Here is a 13807-nt window from a genome sequence, read left to right as displayed (position 1 = left end):
TAATTATTATGAACGCATCCCAATTCCGTGAACATCACATTTTATTATTATAGTTGTCCGGCCAAATGCTCGATAATAGCCGATAACGCACAGTATCCAAAGATTTCGAAAACCAGAGTTTTCGAAATTAGTTGTATTTTTATCGATCAACAAGCAACATCACATTTCTACATACATTTTTTTTACATTTTTTTTCTTTTAAATATGGATCTCATGACACGTAAGTACCTTTATAGTTTTTTTATATTTAACTGAGTAATATAAATCATATATAAAATGTGTTACAAATTAAATAATACGTCGTTGGGTTTTACGAGACTATTTGATGTATTAGTATTCTATTGTTATCGAAAATGCCCTGTCCCAACCTATTCTCGTCTATTCTCGACACGTGCAAGTCAGTTTCAGGAATTTTATCGATGCTCTGTTCAATACAATGATACCCAAAATAGTTAAAAATCTATAGTGATATACCTAATTCCCAAATAATATTTTACCTAACCCTGGCTTAATTTATCTTCATCATCGCAAATGCTAAGACACTTGCTCCGTTACCCGTCGATGTACGTTCAGTCTGTTCTAGACAACCATTTGGTACGTATTATCTCCGCGTTTTCACACAACAGTATTAACAATTTTTCCAAGTGTTTAAACACTTTATTTAAACATGTTTAAATGCGATAAGTGTCCATCGGTTTTTAATGCGAAGCGTAATTTCTCGACTCATAAAAAAACTCATCTCGGAATTCGATTCCCATGCACTATTTGCCCTACGACATTTAAAATTTAAATACAAGTCAGATCTTAATAGACACCAAAAAAAATCTTCATGGTATGTATTTATATAATATTATTTTTCATCATTCATGATATTAATTTATAATAATTTTTTCAAGGTATCATTAATGTGCCTGCACATCGTCAACCCGCCGCACGTGAAGATATACAGATAGCACCGCAAATAACTGTTCCAGATATACCAGCTGGTGGTTCAAACATGTTATCTGACGACGATATTTGTATGATTGCAATGGATGCATTGATGCATATGAAATGCTAGACGCTAATACAAGTTAGTTAAATATATTTTATCACTCGCGACATTTTCGACAACACATTTTTAGATATTAATTAGGGTTTTTATTTTTTAAAGATTCTTACACTACAACCGATAACGGGAAACGTGCTTCTTCCGCAAACACTACGTCTGCTATCAAAGCTAAAAAAGCATGTTTACTTCTTGTACAGTCTCCCGGCTTTATCGAAATGTCGTCTTCTGAAAATAGAAAAGTCGTATGGCATTACGCAAAAAATATCGAAAACATTCAAAACTATATTGAATTTTTTAATTCGATTAAATCAGAATTAGTCGAGTTACTTAAATCACAAGCGCCTAAACATCCAATCAAGTTTAATTTAAAGCTGGAAGCTACATACAATAATCCGAATGTTGATAATTCAACAGAGAACCGTTCATTTAAGACCTCAGCTAGACCAATTTTTTCCGAAACTGGTGTACGGGAAATTGTTGAAGAAGGTATTATAAAATTAATGGCTGAGCAAGACGAATATTCTAGCAAGGGAAGTGGTTATACGCTACAGTGTATTGACGGATTATTATTAGGTGTTTATCAATATACGCCTATGAGCGCTTCATCTTATATTCCGTTACCGGACTTCATCGAAAAGAAAAAAGCTGTAATCAACCCGCAAAACTCAGACCAACAGTGCTTCAAGTGGGCTATATTAGCAAAACACGTAACAGGTTCAAATAAACAACGTATAGAAAATTATACAACTCACGAAGAAAAATATAATTTTTCCGGTATCACGTTCCCGACAAAATTACATCAGGTTAACATTTTCGATAAAAATAATCCTAATGTAACTGTCAATGTTTACGGACTCGAAAAACATTTCCAACCACCGCAAAAATTTCCAAAATATGAAGTGTTTCCATTGAAGGTGGTAGATGAAGAAAAAACAGATCATTTCGACTTGTTACTAATAACCGATGATGAAAATTCTCATTTTACCTACATCTCTAATTTTTCTCGACTTGTACGATCACAGAAAACCCGACATAAAGCAAGCGCTGTATTTTGTAAACGTTGCTTTACATCGTTCGAATCTCTAAATATTAATAAATACGAATTAAATGAGCGCATACGATTTGAAGAACACAAGTTAATATGCGGAACACATAAACCAATTTTACCTCGAATGCCTGCTCCTGGATCGATGTTAGAATTCGACTCATGGAAAAAAACTCAACGACATCCGATAGTTATATATGCTGATTTTGAAGCACTACTAAGAAAATCCGATGAAAAATGTGGGAACAATACAAAAGCTATTCAAAAACACGAGGCTATGAGTTATGGTTTTATGGTTAAAGCAAATAACGACGTTCCCGCAGAACTGCTTGAACAATTTAATATTCCAACTTCACCTATAATTTTTCGTGGCGATGAAGATAATCAGAATGTGGGTGAACATTTTGTGAAGAGTATCGTTGAAATAGCTGAAAACATTGAAAAATTACTACAAACCAACATACCCATAACCTTTACTGCAGAACAACAACAAGCACATGATTTATGTAAGACATGTAATTTATGTAAAAACGGTTTCTCTGTGGGGAACCATAAAGTTGCTGATCACTGTCACTTATCGGGTAAATTTCGACAAACATTGTGTAATACCTGCAACCTCAAGCTTCAAACACCAAATTTTGTACCATGTTTTTTCCACAATTTATCGAATTATGATGCACATTTTATTGTAACTGAACTCGGTCTCGATGTGAAAAAAATTTCTGTTATACCAAACAGTGAAGAAAAATTCATCTCATTTTTAAAACACGTTTCCAACAACTTTTCAATACGGTTCATCGACACATTAAGATTTATGGCTTCAAGTTTATCAACACTCTCGGAAAATTTATTAACACCAGGGTTCGAAAAGTTTAGAGAAACAGCTAAACATTTTAATGCCGCAGACTTGCCACTCGTTACTCGTAAAGGTGTTTACCCTTATGAGTATACGGATGGTTGGAACAAGCTGGAGCAAACCCATTTACCAGAGAAAGCAGATTTCTACAGTACACTAACAGAATCACATATACAAGAAGAAGATTATGAACATGCAAAAACTGTTTGGAGTCACTTTGGATGCAAGACTTTGGGTGAATACAGTGATCTATATCTGAAAATTGATGTTTTATTGTTGGCTAACGTATTTGAGAACTTCAGAGACCTATGTTTAACCACATACTGTTTGGACCCATCTTTTTACTATACAGCACCAGGATTCTCCTTTGATTGTATGTTAAAATATACCAGAGTCAAATTAGAGTTACTCATTGAGTATGATATGCTGCTGATGATTGAAAAGGGTAATTATAATAATTATATATAAAAATTTACATGTATAATATATATAAATTTATTATAGGAATTCGAAGCGGTTTGACACAAGCAAGTATGAGGTATGCTAAAGCTAATAATGAAAAGACCCTAGATTATGATCCAACAAAGTCCAAATCATGGTTAATTTATCAAGATTGTAAGTATACATATACATATATTTTAATTATTTTTTAATATTAATTTATTTTTTTAGGTAATAATCTGTACGGTTGGGCAATGTCACAACACATGCCCTATGGTGGTTTTAAGTGGGTTGAACCTAAACTAGAAGGGCTGAATGATTTGAACGATACATCACCCATCGGACGGATATATGAAGTTGACATTACTTATCCGAAAGAACTCCATGATAAACACAACAACTTACCTTTCCTTCCTCAAAACGGTATCCCAACTGGTTCAAAAGTTAAAAAACTCATGGCAACACTTCAGTCGAAAAAAAACTATATTATTCATTACCGAAACCTTCAGCAAGCTATAGCCAATGGACTCATAGTTGAAAAAGTAAATGTATAAATGTTTTTATTTTACATTTATAATATAATTATTTTTTATTATAGGTTCATAGAGTAGTTCAGTTTAATCAATCACCATGGCTGGCTCCATACATAGCACTAAACACAGAGATGCGAAAAAAAGCAGCAAATGACTTTGAGAAAGACTTTTTCAAACTTTTAAATAATGCGGTTTTTGGGAAAACCATGGAGTCTATGCGGAAAAGAATAAAAATGGAACTGGTGTCTAGTGATCGTCGTTTACAAAAACTGATAAATCAGTCAACATTCAAACACTGTACCACATACAATGAAACTCTAAATGCAGTTGCATTAGAAAACAAAATCATTGATTTTTGTAAACCTATTTATATAGGTAATTTACATTTATTTTAAATTTTTTATTGTTATATTAATATTTTAAATTTTTTATCAGGTTTTGCAGTGCTGGAAATTTCCAAGTATTTAATGTATGACTATCACTATAACGTAATGCAGAAACATTATGATGATAAAATTGAGCTCATGTATACAGATACAGGTAATTATTATTATTAGTACTTTATTAATTTATATTTTAGATTCGTTGGTATACTTTTATTAATTTATTTATATTTTAGATTCATTGGTATACTATATTCAAACTGATGATTTTTACAATGATCTGTTGAACAATCCCAACTTGTTGAATCGAATGGACACTGCAAATCTACCCCGTGACCACCCGTGTTACATTGCTGAGAGAAAGAAGATTCCTGGGCTATTTTCTGATGACACCGATGGACGTATTATGAGAGAGTTTTGTGCTCTCCGTGCAAAATCCTACGCTTACATTTTAGAAGATAAGGAGAAAATCAAAGCAAAAGGAATCCGTGGACATGTTGTTAGAAACCATATGACATTTCAAGATCATAAACGGTGTTTGTTTGGTGATACCAGTTTGGAAGTAACAACGTCAAACGTCTCTATCCGTTCATTCAAGCACAAATTAAAGACCATCAAATCCGATAAATTAACTTATAACAGTTTTGATGATAAAAGGGTTATACTTGAAGACAAAGTACACACCCTAGCTCATGGACACTATTCTATAGAGTGAGTATATATATATATATATATATTAATTATTTTTTAATTAATAATTTTGAATTTTATAGGGAGGAACTCGAAGCAGAACTAGATAGTTAGTTATATATTTGTAAGATTATTCTGTATGTATATTTTTTATACATGTTTTATATTTTTGTAAATATTTTTTCTATAAATTATTTCTGTATACTAATAAAGATTTTTCCTATGTCATATTTTTGTACTTGTATATTTTACTTTAAACCATTTTCTTTGATTGTTAGTATGGTATAGAATTAAAACTCAATTTTGAATTGAAAAATTATTTCTGTATAATTTTTATACTTGTTTAATTTTTGTGAATATTTTTTCTATAAATTATTTTGTATACATAATAAAATTTTTTCCTATGTCATATTTTTGTACTTGTATATTTTACTTTAAACCATTTTCTTTGATAGTTAGTATAGTATAGAAATAAAACTCAATTTTGAAATAAAAAATGTTGTTTATTTGAATAAAAAAACATGATTACAATTTTTATGATTATTTACAAACCATTTTCTTAAAGCAAACACTTTATAAAATGTACAATATTTAGGATTTAAGTCCTTATGAAAGATACAACAAGGTAATTTTCTTCTTCATCACATATTTGATCCAGTCGAGGACAACCCAAGTCTTCAATGTTGATAACTGCAACGTGTGGTATATACTCTATAAGTAGTTGTTTTTTCTGTTCGCCTTTGGTGTAAATACAGTCAAACTTTAACGAATTCAATATTCTGCCAAGTTCTTCATACTCAATATCACCATAATCTATAGATAGCTGATGAAAATTTTGTAGCCACTTGTTAGGTTTTCGACGTTTATTATCTTGATTAGATTTTGAATTTTTAAAAATCCAGTGTTGAGTAGCCCATGTTTCTGTGTCTACAATAGACATCTCTTTAATCATATATTTGTTATCCGCTCCAAGAATGCATTGAATGTCAATGATGCCTGTAGACATTATGACTTGTCTTTAAAATAAGTTTCAATAGTATTGAGTTGACTATGTATAGCAGGTAATGTTTTTTTCAAATCGTTTACAGCTTCTAGAATAGTTTGTAATGTAACTTCAGCTTTTATCATATGCTCTGTTATATCTAAACACGTTAATTCCAACTTTTCTGTTTGTTCTTTTTGTAATTGAATAGATGTATGATTTTCTTCAATTAAATGTTCAATTTTATTTAATTTATCCGAATATGATTTAATCGAATGTTCAAGATTTGAATTATTTTTTTTTATTTCACCAGACTGAGAACTACCGAACACGTTCATGGTAGAAACTCAACTAAAGTTATTTTCTAGTATCACTTATATTTCTCCAACTATTATGTGTATTGTCAAACCCCAGCCATTTTACAAATATCTGTGTCCCCTTCCTACGAATAATTTTTTCGATTAAATATTCGTTTGGGTAATTTGTTTTACATATTTCCTCAGAGTAAAAACAGCCAGCAATTGGTTTTCCTGTATAATCTTGTAATTGATATGTAATAGGCATGGTTTGATTAATTTTGATAATTTTTAATATTTCTGCAGACCAACTTGGTAAATAACCTTTTGTAAATACACTTTTATATGTACTTATACGAACGTAATCACCAATTTTTAAACTATTTTTTCTATTAATAATTTAAACTGATGTTGGATCTAAATCAGCTTGCGTCGGAGTCATCCTTATTGTTCAATGTTTTGTATTATTATACTCATTAATCAATGAAGGTAAAATAGAAATCCAATTGTATGAACCTCGTGCAGTAAACTCTCTAAACATTTTTTCTTTTAATGTACGGTTGGAAGCGTTCTACAATACATGCTTTCATGGTGCTATACGTTGAATATTTGTGTATGTTATACTTTTTCATCAATTTATCGAATGTTGTATTATAAAATTATTTTCCGTTATCAAGCTGTAGTAGTTTTGGTGAACGTTTGAGTAGTATTTTCGACATTGCATTTGAAACTTCTTTAGCAGTTTTTGATTTTAATGCTATCGCCCATGCAAATTTCGTAAAACAGTCTATGACGCATAGAATATATTTGTAACCTTTATTTTTTTTCGAATATGGTATCATTTCAACCAGATCAGCTTGCCATAGATCATTTTTTCCGTATACATTAACTATACGTCTTATGTAATTTTTTCTAGCAGGTTTGTGTAGTTCAAATGCGATATCTCGCTTAGACATTTGGTATACGTTTTATGTAACCAGCTTCCGGTAATTCTTCGAAAATTGATAGTATTTCGTTGGAAACACCAGTATTGCCAGCAGCTTTTGATGCTAATAGTAGTTTTAAACGGGAAACCAATTCATTCGGATCGTTCCAATATTGAAGTGTATGTTTCTGTAATTGTACAGATAGTCCACTACCAGATGGAAATAATGTTGTGATTATATCTCTGTATTTATTACCGCCTTTTTTAATTTGTTTGCTGTTTGACCTTAAATGAGCTGATGTTTGAATTAATATAGATTTACATGTTTTTAAATCGTTTTCGGTATATAGTTTCGGGGCTTTTGAAAATATTAAACTACAGAGACCCTGTGTTAACGGGTATGTAGTATCATCAACAATTATCGTATTTCCGACAAGTTTGATTTCTTTTTTACCTAAACGTACCGTTTTATTAGACTGTAATTTAAGACCATACGTCTTGTCTATGCTGTATGAATCTAACAATTCATCTATTTGATAAAAATGTAAATCTTCAGTGTTGTCTATAGTTTTATCCAAAGTAGATTTTTGTATTTCGTTTAACGGATCGATAATCGGTTTAAATGTTTCTGTTACTATCGATTGAATATCGGCTTTTCCTTGTTTCAATGCAGTATATTTTCGTTTAATATTTTCTTTTGCTTTTATCAATTCTTCGAGTACTTCACCACTGGCGTCCATGATCGTGAATGAGATGTTTTTTAAAAAACGTAAGTTTATATAATAACAAACGTGTCGAAGCCGTGACGATAACGCCCATTATCGCGTTCACACTCTTTGTTTATTACGATAAACCATCCCCTTACGCCAACGCGATGTACAGAAATCTTTAAATTCTGTATACGACATATCACCAGAGCAATGCTCCATGTAAACATGTTTTAAATTAGTTTCATCTTGTTTAAATAAAACGATAAGGTTAGCGTTATCACGTAAAAGTTGTTTTGGTACTCTTGAATAACTCTGAGCTATATAGCACATATCTATAAGGTTATGCCTTCCCTTTGCAAAGATTGATCTACATACTCCTTGCCCCTCTTTCAAAATATCGTCTAGAATATACACAGACTTTGGTAGGGCTTTTTCAGGTTCAATAACTTGTTCGTTTTCGTAGAACGTAAATAATTGTACTCCTTCGATATCTGATATTACTCAACATTTTATATTTCGGTTGATCCAGAGTTTTCGAATATATGCAAACGTTGTGAAATCTTATTCCATTTATATTAGTTAATAATGCAAACATTAAATTCGTTTTTCCACAGCCAGACGGACCTACAATAAACGCACATATCGTATTAGGTAGAAGCGGACCGTGTCTATAGATTTGAAACGAAGTAGGTGGATCTACGTTCTCAACTGTAAGCTCGGTTTCTTGTTTAGTGAATTTTATTTTGATATAAATATCTATGTTATGATGAGAATGTCATCAGTACACAATGTCACTCGCTCGAAGAAGCAACAAGAATAAAGGTGGCGGGCTTATTAACACGCTTATAAACAAATTACCGGTCGAACTTCACGTGTCTGGTAAGTTTATTAATCCGATATTATCATAATAATAATAATAAATTTTTTTTGTAGGTTATCAATACTGTGGACCTGGTACAAAATTGAAAAAACGTTTAGTTCGTGGTGATAAAGGTATAAACCCGTTAGACGCGGCGTGTAGAGACCACGATATCGCATACGAACGTAGTAACTCTATCGCCGATCGTAACGAGGCTGATCATATATTAGAACAGCGAGCCTGGGAAAGGTTCAAATCGAAAGATTCTGGTTTAAAAGAAAAAGCTGTAGCTTGGGGTGTGACTTCCGCCATGAATGGAAAAACGTTAAGTTGGTGGTGGTTGTGATTGTGGGTTTAAAGCAGCGGTTAAAGCGACTAAAAACGTTTTAAAGAAAAATTTCGGTGAAAAAAATTTAATGAAATTAACAAAAATGTGTGTAGCCGTCGCACGAAAAACATTTAAATCTACAAAGACAAAAGTTCCGAGAATAGTAAACATTCCGAAAAAAGGTGGTGCATTACCACTTATTCCGATTTTCGCCGGCTTATCAGCTCTAGGCGCTCTGACTGGTGGAGTTGCCAACGTTGTTAAGGTGGCTAATGAATTTAAGAGGAACGTTCCATCACATTTGGGAAATGGTTTATACCTGACGCCATATAAAGGCAACTCGTACAAAATAGGCGATGGTCTGTATATCACACCATATAAAAATGGTGGTGGGAGAGTAAAGACGAAAAAAAACTAATATCTACGTTACCCAAGAGAGCGTTGTACGATTTCGAACTTATAAAAATCGCACGTTTGTTGAAAATACCACATTTCATCGGCGTGTTTACTAGAGATAAGTTGCCCGTTCGTCCTAAACGATTTGAATCGGCGATTGTTAACTTGGACACTGAAAACGGTACAGGTACGCATTGGGTAGTGTATAAAAAAATGGGAAAAAAAGTAAAATATTACGACAGCTTTGGAAATTTAGCACCTCCGCTAGAAGTACAGAAATATTTTCAAGGATGCGATATTAATTACAATTATAACACAGAGCAGAGATTTAATACATCAAACTGTGGACACTTGTGTATACAATTTTTATCATGTACACGATAACGTTAAACGGAAACTCGAGTGAACTGTCATGCGATTTTTTTCCGCCCATAGAGGTAGAAAATACAGCACAAATATGTCTTTTGAGCTTGCTAACAAATAATTCAATTCCAAACATAAAACCTGGTTGCAATACCATAGGTTTTCGGAATATGATTGGACAAGTTGAAAACGTAATTTTACCTACTGGAACGTATGAGTTGGAAGATTTAGAGTTTGTTATAAACAAGTTGAAGCCCGACTATATAACTTTTTTCGAATTAAAATCAGATGGTAACACGTTAAAGTGTATGATATCCTGTAGCCATGAGATTGACTTTTCAATCGAAAACAGTATAGCAACATTATTAGGATTTAGAAATGTTGTATATACTACTGATACTACACACGAATCTGAAAATACAGTCAACATAATGAAAATAAACTGTATAAAAATAGAGTGCAACTTAATAACCGACTCATTTTATGACGGATCGCCGAGCCAGATTATACATGAATTTTATCCGACTGTTGCTGTGGGCTATACAATTGTTGAAGTGCCTAGACATTTAGTTTTTTATGGTCTTAATACTACTTCTATAAGTAAAGTTGAAATCATTCTAAAAGATCATAAAGATCGATTGATAAATTTACGTGGTGAACCAATTACAATTCGATAACACACGGATAAGATGGCGCTCAAGTTTAATATAAATATTACTGCAATAAAAAAACCCGTCATTAAAATGACTGCAGTTAAGAAGTCAACACCTATATCTAAACCGAAAAACTACGAGTTCAAGCTCACGAAAAATAACTTAGATTTTCTTCGTTCACTACAATAATGGATGACACATATTTAGATGTAACGGCTGGTTATGTCGACGATTGTAAAATAACGCAAATGCAATATCGCAAACGCCGTATTCAAACACGTCTTTTTCATACAATGATGAAATTAGAATAAATATTCAAAATATGGAATCTTACTCTACTCTACCGTGTGAAAGTTATATTTACATTGAAGGAAGCTAAGAAAACCTTTAAATGCTGAAGGAGACGTACGTTTTTCGAATAATGGTTTGGCATTTTTATTCTCCGAAATGCGATATGAAATAAACGGAATAGAAATACAAAAATTGAAATCACCCGGAGTATCGTCTTGCCTGAAAGCATACTGTTCATATACACTAAGTGACTTGAATACGTTAGACAATTGTGCTTGGGACTCGGGCATGGACGGCGAAGATAATAAAAATGTTATGAGCAACGATGTATTTACCGGTCGTATACCTCTAAAACATTTATTCGGATATTGCGAAGATTATAAAAAAATATTACTAATTGCAATCAACAACTGATTTTAAATCGCTCGTCTACCGATTTAGACGCATTACGTATGACGCAAACCGTAACCCCCGAAAACGTTGAAAAAAATAAAAAAATTACGATTGAATTGATTAAAGTGATATGGAAGATGCCTATAATCAGAGTTAATGATAAAGAAAAATTAAAACTGTTGAAAGTGATAGATTCACGTAAAACGTTATCATGTGCGTTCAGAACCTGGGATCTATGTGAATATCCTGTACTACCTAGAAATACTTCACATTCATGGACGATAAAGTCTAGCAGCTTGCTTGAAAAACCTAGATTTATTTTGTTTGGATTACAAACAGATAGAAAAAAAAATATAGAAAACGACGCTGGGCGCTTTGACCACTGCCAACTAAAAAATCTTAAGGTACACTTAAATTCTGAAGTGTTTCCATATGAAGATTTTCGTGCTGATTTTAAAAATAATACCATCAGCTCACTGTATAAAGCCTATACAGACTTTCAAAAATTGTATTACGAGAGAGATTATTCTGAACCATTGTTATCAAAAAATGTTTTTCAAACATATGTTCCAATCGTCGTTGTCGATTTATCGCATCAGAATGATAAAGTAAAAGCATCGACCATAGACCTACGAGTAGAATTTGAAACGGATACGGTTATTCTTGAGAAAACTGCAGCTTATTGTTTAATTTTACATGATCAGATTATAACTTATAACCCGTTTAGCGGTGATGTTAGAAAACTGTAATTTTTATACATAAATATGTATATTATTTCTACTTGTAATTATTTTTTTTTTTATACCTTGTAAATATATTATTTTTACTTTGTAAATATTTTTATTACCTTATTATTAATAAATAAAAAGAAAAACTTTTTTTTTTAAAAAATAACTGAGTTGTTTTTATTTTACACAAATACTATACAAATTTTATACAAAAATATTTTTACACAAAAGTACATTAAACAGTGTGTCGTCTTTTGTGTAGTGAGTTGGTAATATTGTATTGCGGTCCGTATGGTCCATCGTTTTCGTCTGTATAAGTATTGTATTGTGGTCCGTATGGTCCATCGTTTTCGTCTGTACAGCTTGTCTGTGATGGAGGGGAGATATCAGAAAGAATTTCCTAAAACATGAAATATTAAAATATTTGTTTTTTATAAAGTAGGTTTTGTTATATTACCTTATTAATAATATAGTGTAAAATGATGGCGGTGAAAAAGGTTTCTCGTATCCCTATAAAATATAATATAATATTGGTATACAAAGTTAATTAAAAGAAATTTACACAATGCTCGAGCTTCTATACTACCAAAATTACCAACCACTTTTTTGGAATTACATAATATTTTTGACAAAATGGAATTCAAAACAAATAAAAATGAAAATTGTTTGTTAGTAAATAGTAAAGAAACAAATATAGTAGGTTTCTCTACATTAAGCAATTTAAAAGTGCTATGTGATTCAGATACTATATTTGTAGATGGTACATTCAAAAGTTGCCCAAAATTATACCATCAATTATTTACTGTTCATTGTGCAATAAATCAATCTTATGTTCCACTCGTTTATATTTTATTACCTTCGAAGACTACACAGTGTTATTTACAAGCGTTTCAACATTTAGTTATAGAGTGCAAAAAAAAATGACTTACAATTTAATCCTATTCGATTGTATGCCGATTTTGAAAAGGCTATTCACAGTGCTGCAAGACATGTTTGGCCTTCTATTGAAGTAAAAGGGTGTAGATTTCACCTTGGTCAAAGTTGGTATAGGAAAATACAGCAACTAGGATTAAGTAATGATTACAACAAAAATAATACCGATATAAGTAATTTTTTTAAATTATTTTTTGGACTTCCTTTTTTAAGAGGTGATATGGTTGAAGATTGTTTTGCGTTTGATGTAATGGTATTGCAACCTCAAGATAATAGGATAGTACAATTTACCGACTACATATTAGAAACACATATAACCGACGACTCGGAGTTTCCACCACAGATATGGGCTGAATTTGTATCCTCAACGATGCGCACTACAAATAATTGTGAATCATTTCATAAAAAATTAAATAGTTCGTTCAATTCATCACACCCAAACATATTTAATTTTATTGAAATTTTAAAAAACATGCAATGTGATACATATATTATATTAAGAAGTCGGGGAACAAAAAGCAAAAAAATGACTGATAAAGAAACATTTATACATGACAAAATGTATGAATTGCAAGCAAAAAAAATTACTCAATTAGACTATGTGCGGGAATTATCTTATAAGTTTTTACCAGTATATTAATTCGAATTTTTATAATACTATTATTTTCACTGTACACATTTTTACTTATTTTTAATATTATATTTTTTAATTATAAACATAACAGCAAAACCAATATTTTTAACCATACCAATATGAATACAATTATATTGCCAGTCCTAAGTCTGAAAAATGGGAAGGAAAATATTGATTTCGTAACCCTTAATGTAATTTACATAACAATGACAAATATTTAGGTAGGCAAATATATTAAAATATACCGGGGCCGCAATTTACGTATGTATATAATATACCGGGGCCGCAATTTACGTATGTATAAAATATACCCGGGC

General features: G+C 31.6%; 3 protein-coding genes across 3 annotated transcripts; all 3 read left to right on the top strand.

Moving 5' to 3' along the window:
- The first annotated feature begins 204 nt into the window (after positions 1-204).
- Positions 205-3420, top strand: LOC126549449 (uncharacterized). The gene is made up of 3 exons (XM_050198597.1): positions 205-220; positions 897-1019; positions 1370-3420. The coding sequence occupies exons 1-3, from the start codon at positions 205-207 to the stop codon at positions 3418-3420; spliced, it is 2190 nt and encodes a 729-aa protein (XP_050054554.1).
- A 51-nt stretch (positions 3421-3471) lies between these two features.
- On the top strand, positions 3472-5127 carry LOC126549686 (uncharacterized). The gene is made up of 6 exons (XM_050199714.1): positions 3472-3567; positions 3625-3935; positions 3992-4301; positions 4362-4466; positions 4546-5020; positions 5083-5127. Exons 1-6 carry the CDS (start codon positions 3486-3488, stop codon positions 5111-5113), a joined length of 1314 nt encoding a protein of 437 aa, XP_050055671.1. The 5' UTR covers positions 3472-3485; the 3' UTR covers positions 5114-5127.
- A 6205-nt stretch (positions 5128-11332) lies between these two features.
- On the top strand, positions 11333-11944 carry LOC126549445 (uncharacterized). Its single transcript, XM_050198586.1, has one exon. It carries the CDS (start codon positions 11333-11335, stop codon positions 11942-11944), a length of 612 nt encoding a protein of 203 aa, XP_050054543.1.
- The last annotated feature ends 1863 nt before the right edge of the window (positions 11945-13807 follow it).

Source organism: Aphis gossypii, chromosome 1 (assembly GCF_020184175.1).
Source record: "Aphis gossypii isolate Hap1 chromosome 1, ASM2018417v2, whole genome shotgun sequence".
Taxonomy (NCBI): Eukaryota; Metazoa; Arthropoda; class Insecta; order Hemiptera; family Aphididae; genus Aphis; species Aphis gossypii.
This window is presented reverse-complemented; position numbering and strand designations above follow the sequence as displayed.

What these genes read in the sequence shown, in the direction of transcription:
- LOC126549449 (XM_050198597.1), top strand. An exon ending in GTTATCTGACGACGATATTT is followed by an intron (nt 1,020 to 1,369) that starts GTATGATTGCAA and finishes AATCAGAATTAG; the next exon opens with TCGAGTTACTTAAATCACAA.
- LOC126549686 (XM_050199714.1), top strand. Translation starts at nt 3,486, where the DNA reads ATGAGGTATGCTAAAGCTAATAATGAAAAGACCCTAGATTATGATCCA. An exon ending in ATGGTTAATTTATCAAGATT is followed by an intron (nt 3,568 to 3,624) that starts GTAAGTATACAT and finishes TTATTTTTTTAG; the next exon opens with GTAATAATCTGTACGGTTGG. An exon ending in ATGGACTCATAGTTGAAAAA is followed by an intron (nt 3,936 to 3,991) that starts GTAAATGTATAA and finishes TTTTTATTATAG; the next exon opens with GTTCATAGAGTAGTTCAGTT.
- LOC126549445 (XM_050198586.1), top strand. Translation starts at nt 11,333, where the DNA reads ATGCCTATAATCAGAGTTAATGATAAAGAAAAATTAAAACTGTTGAAA.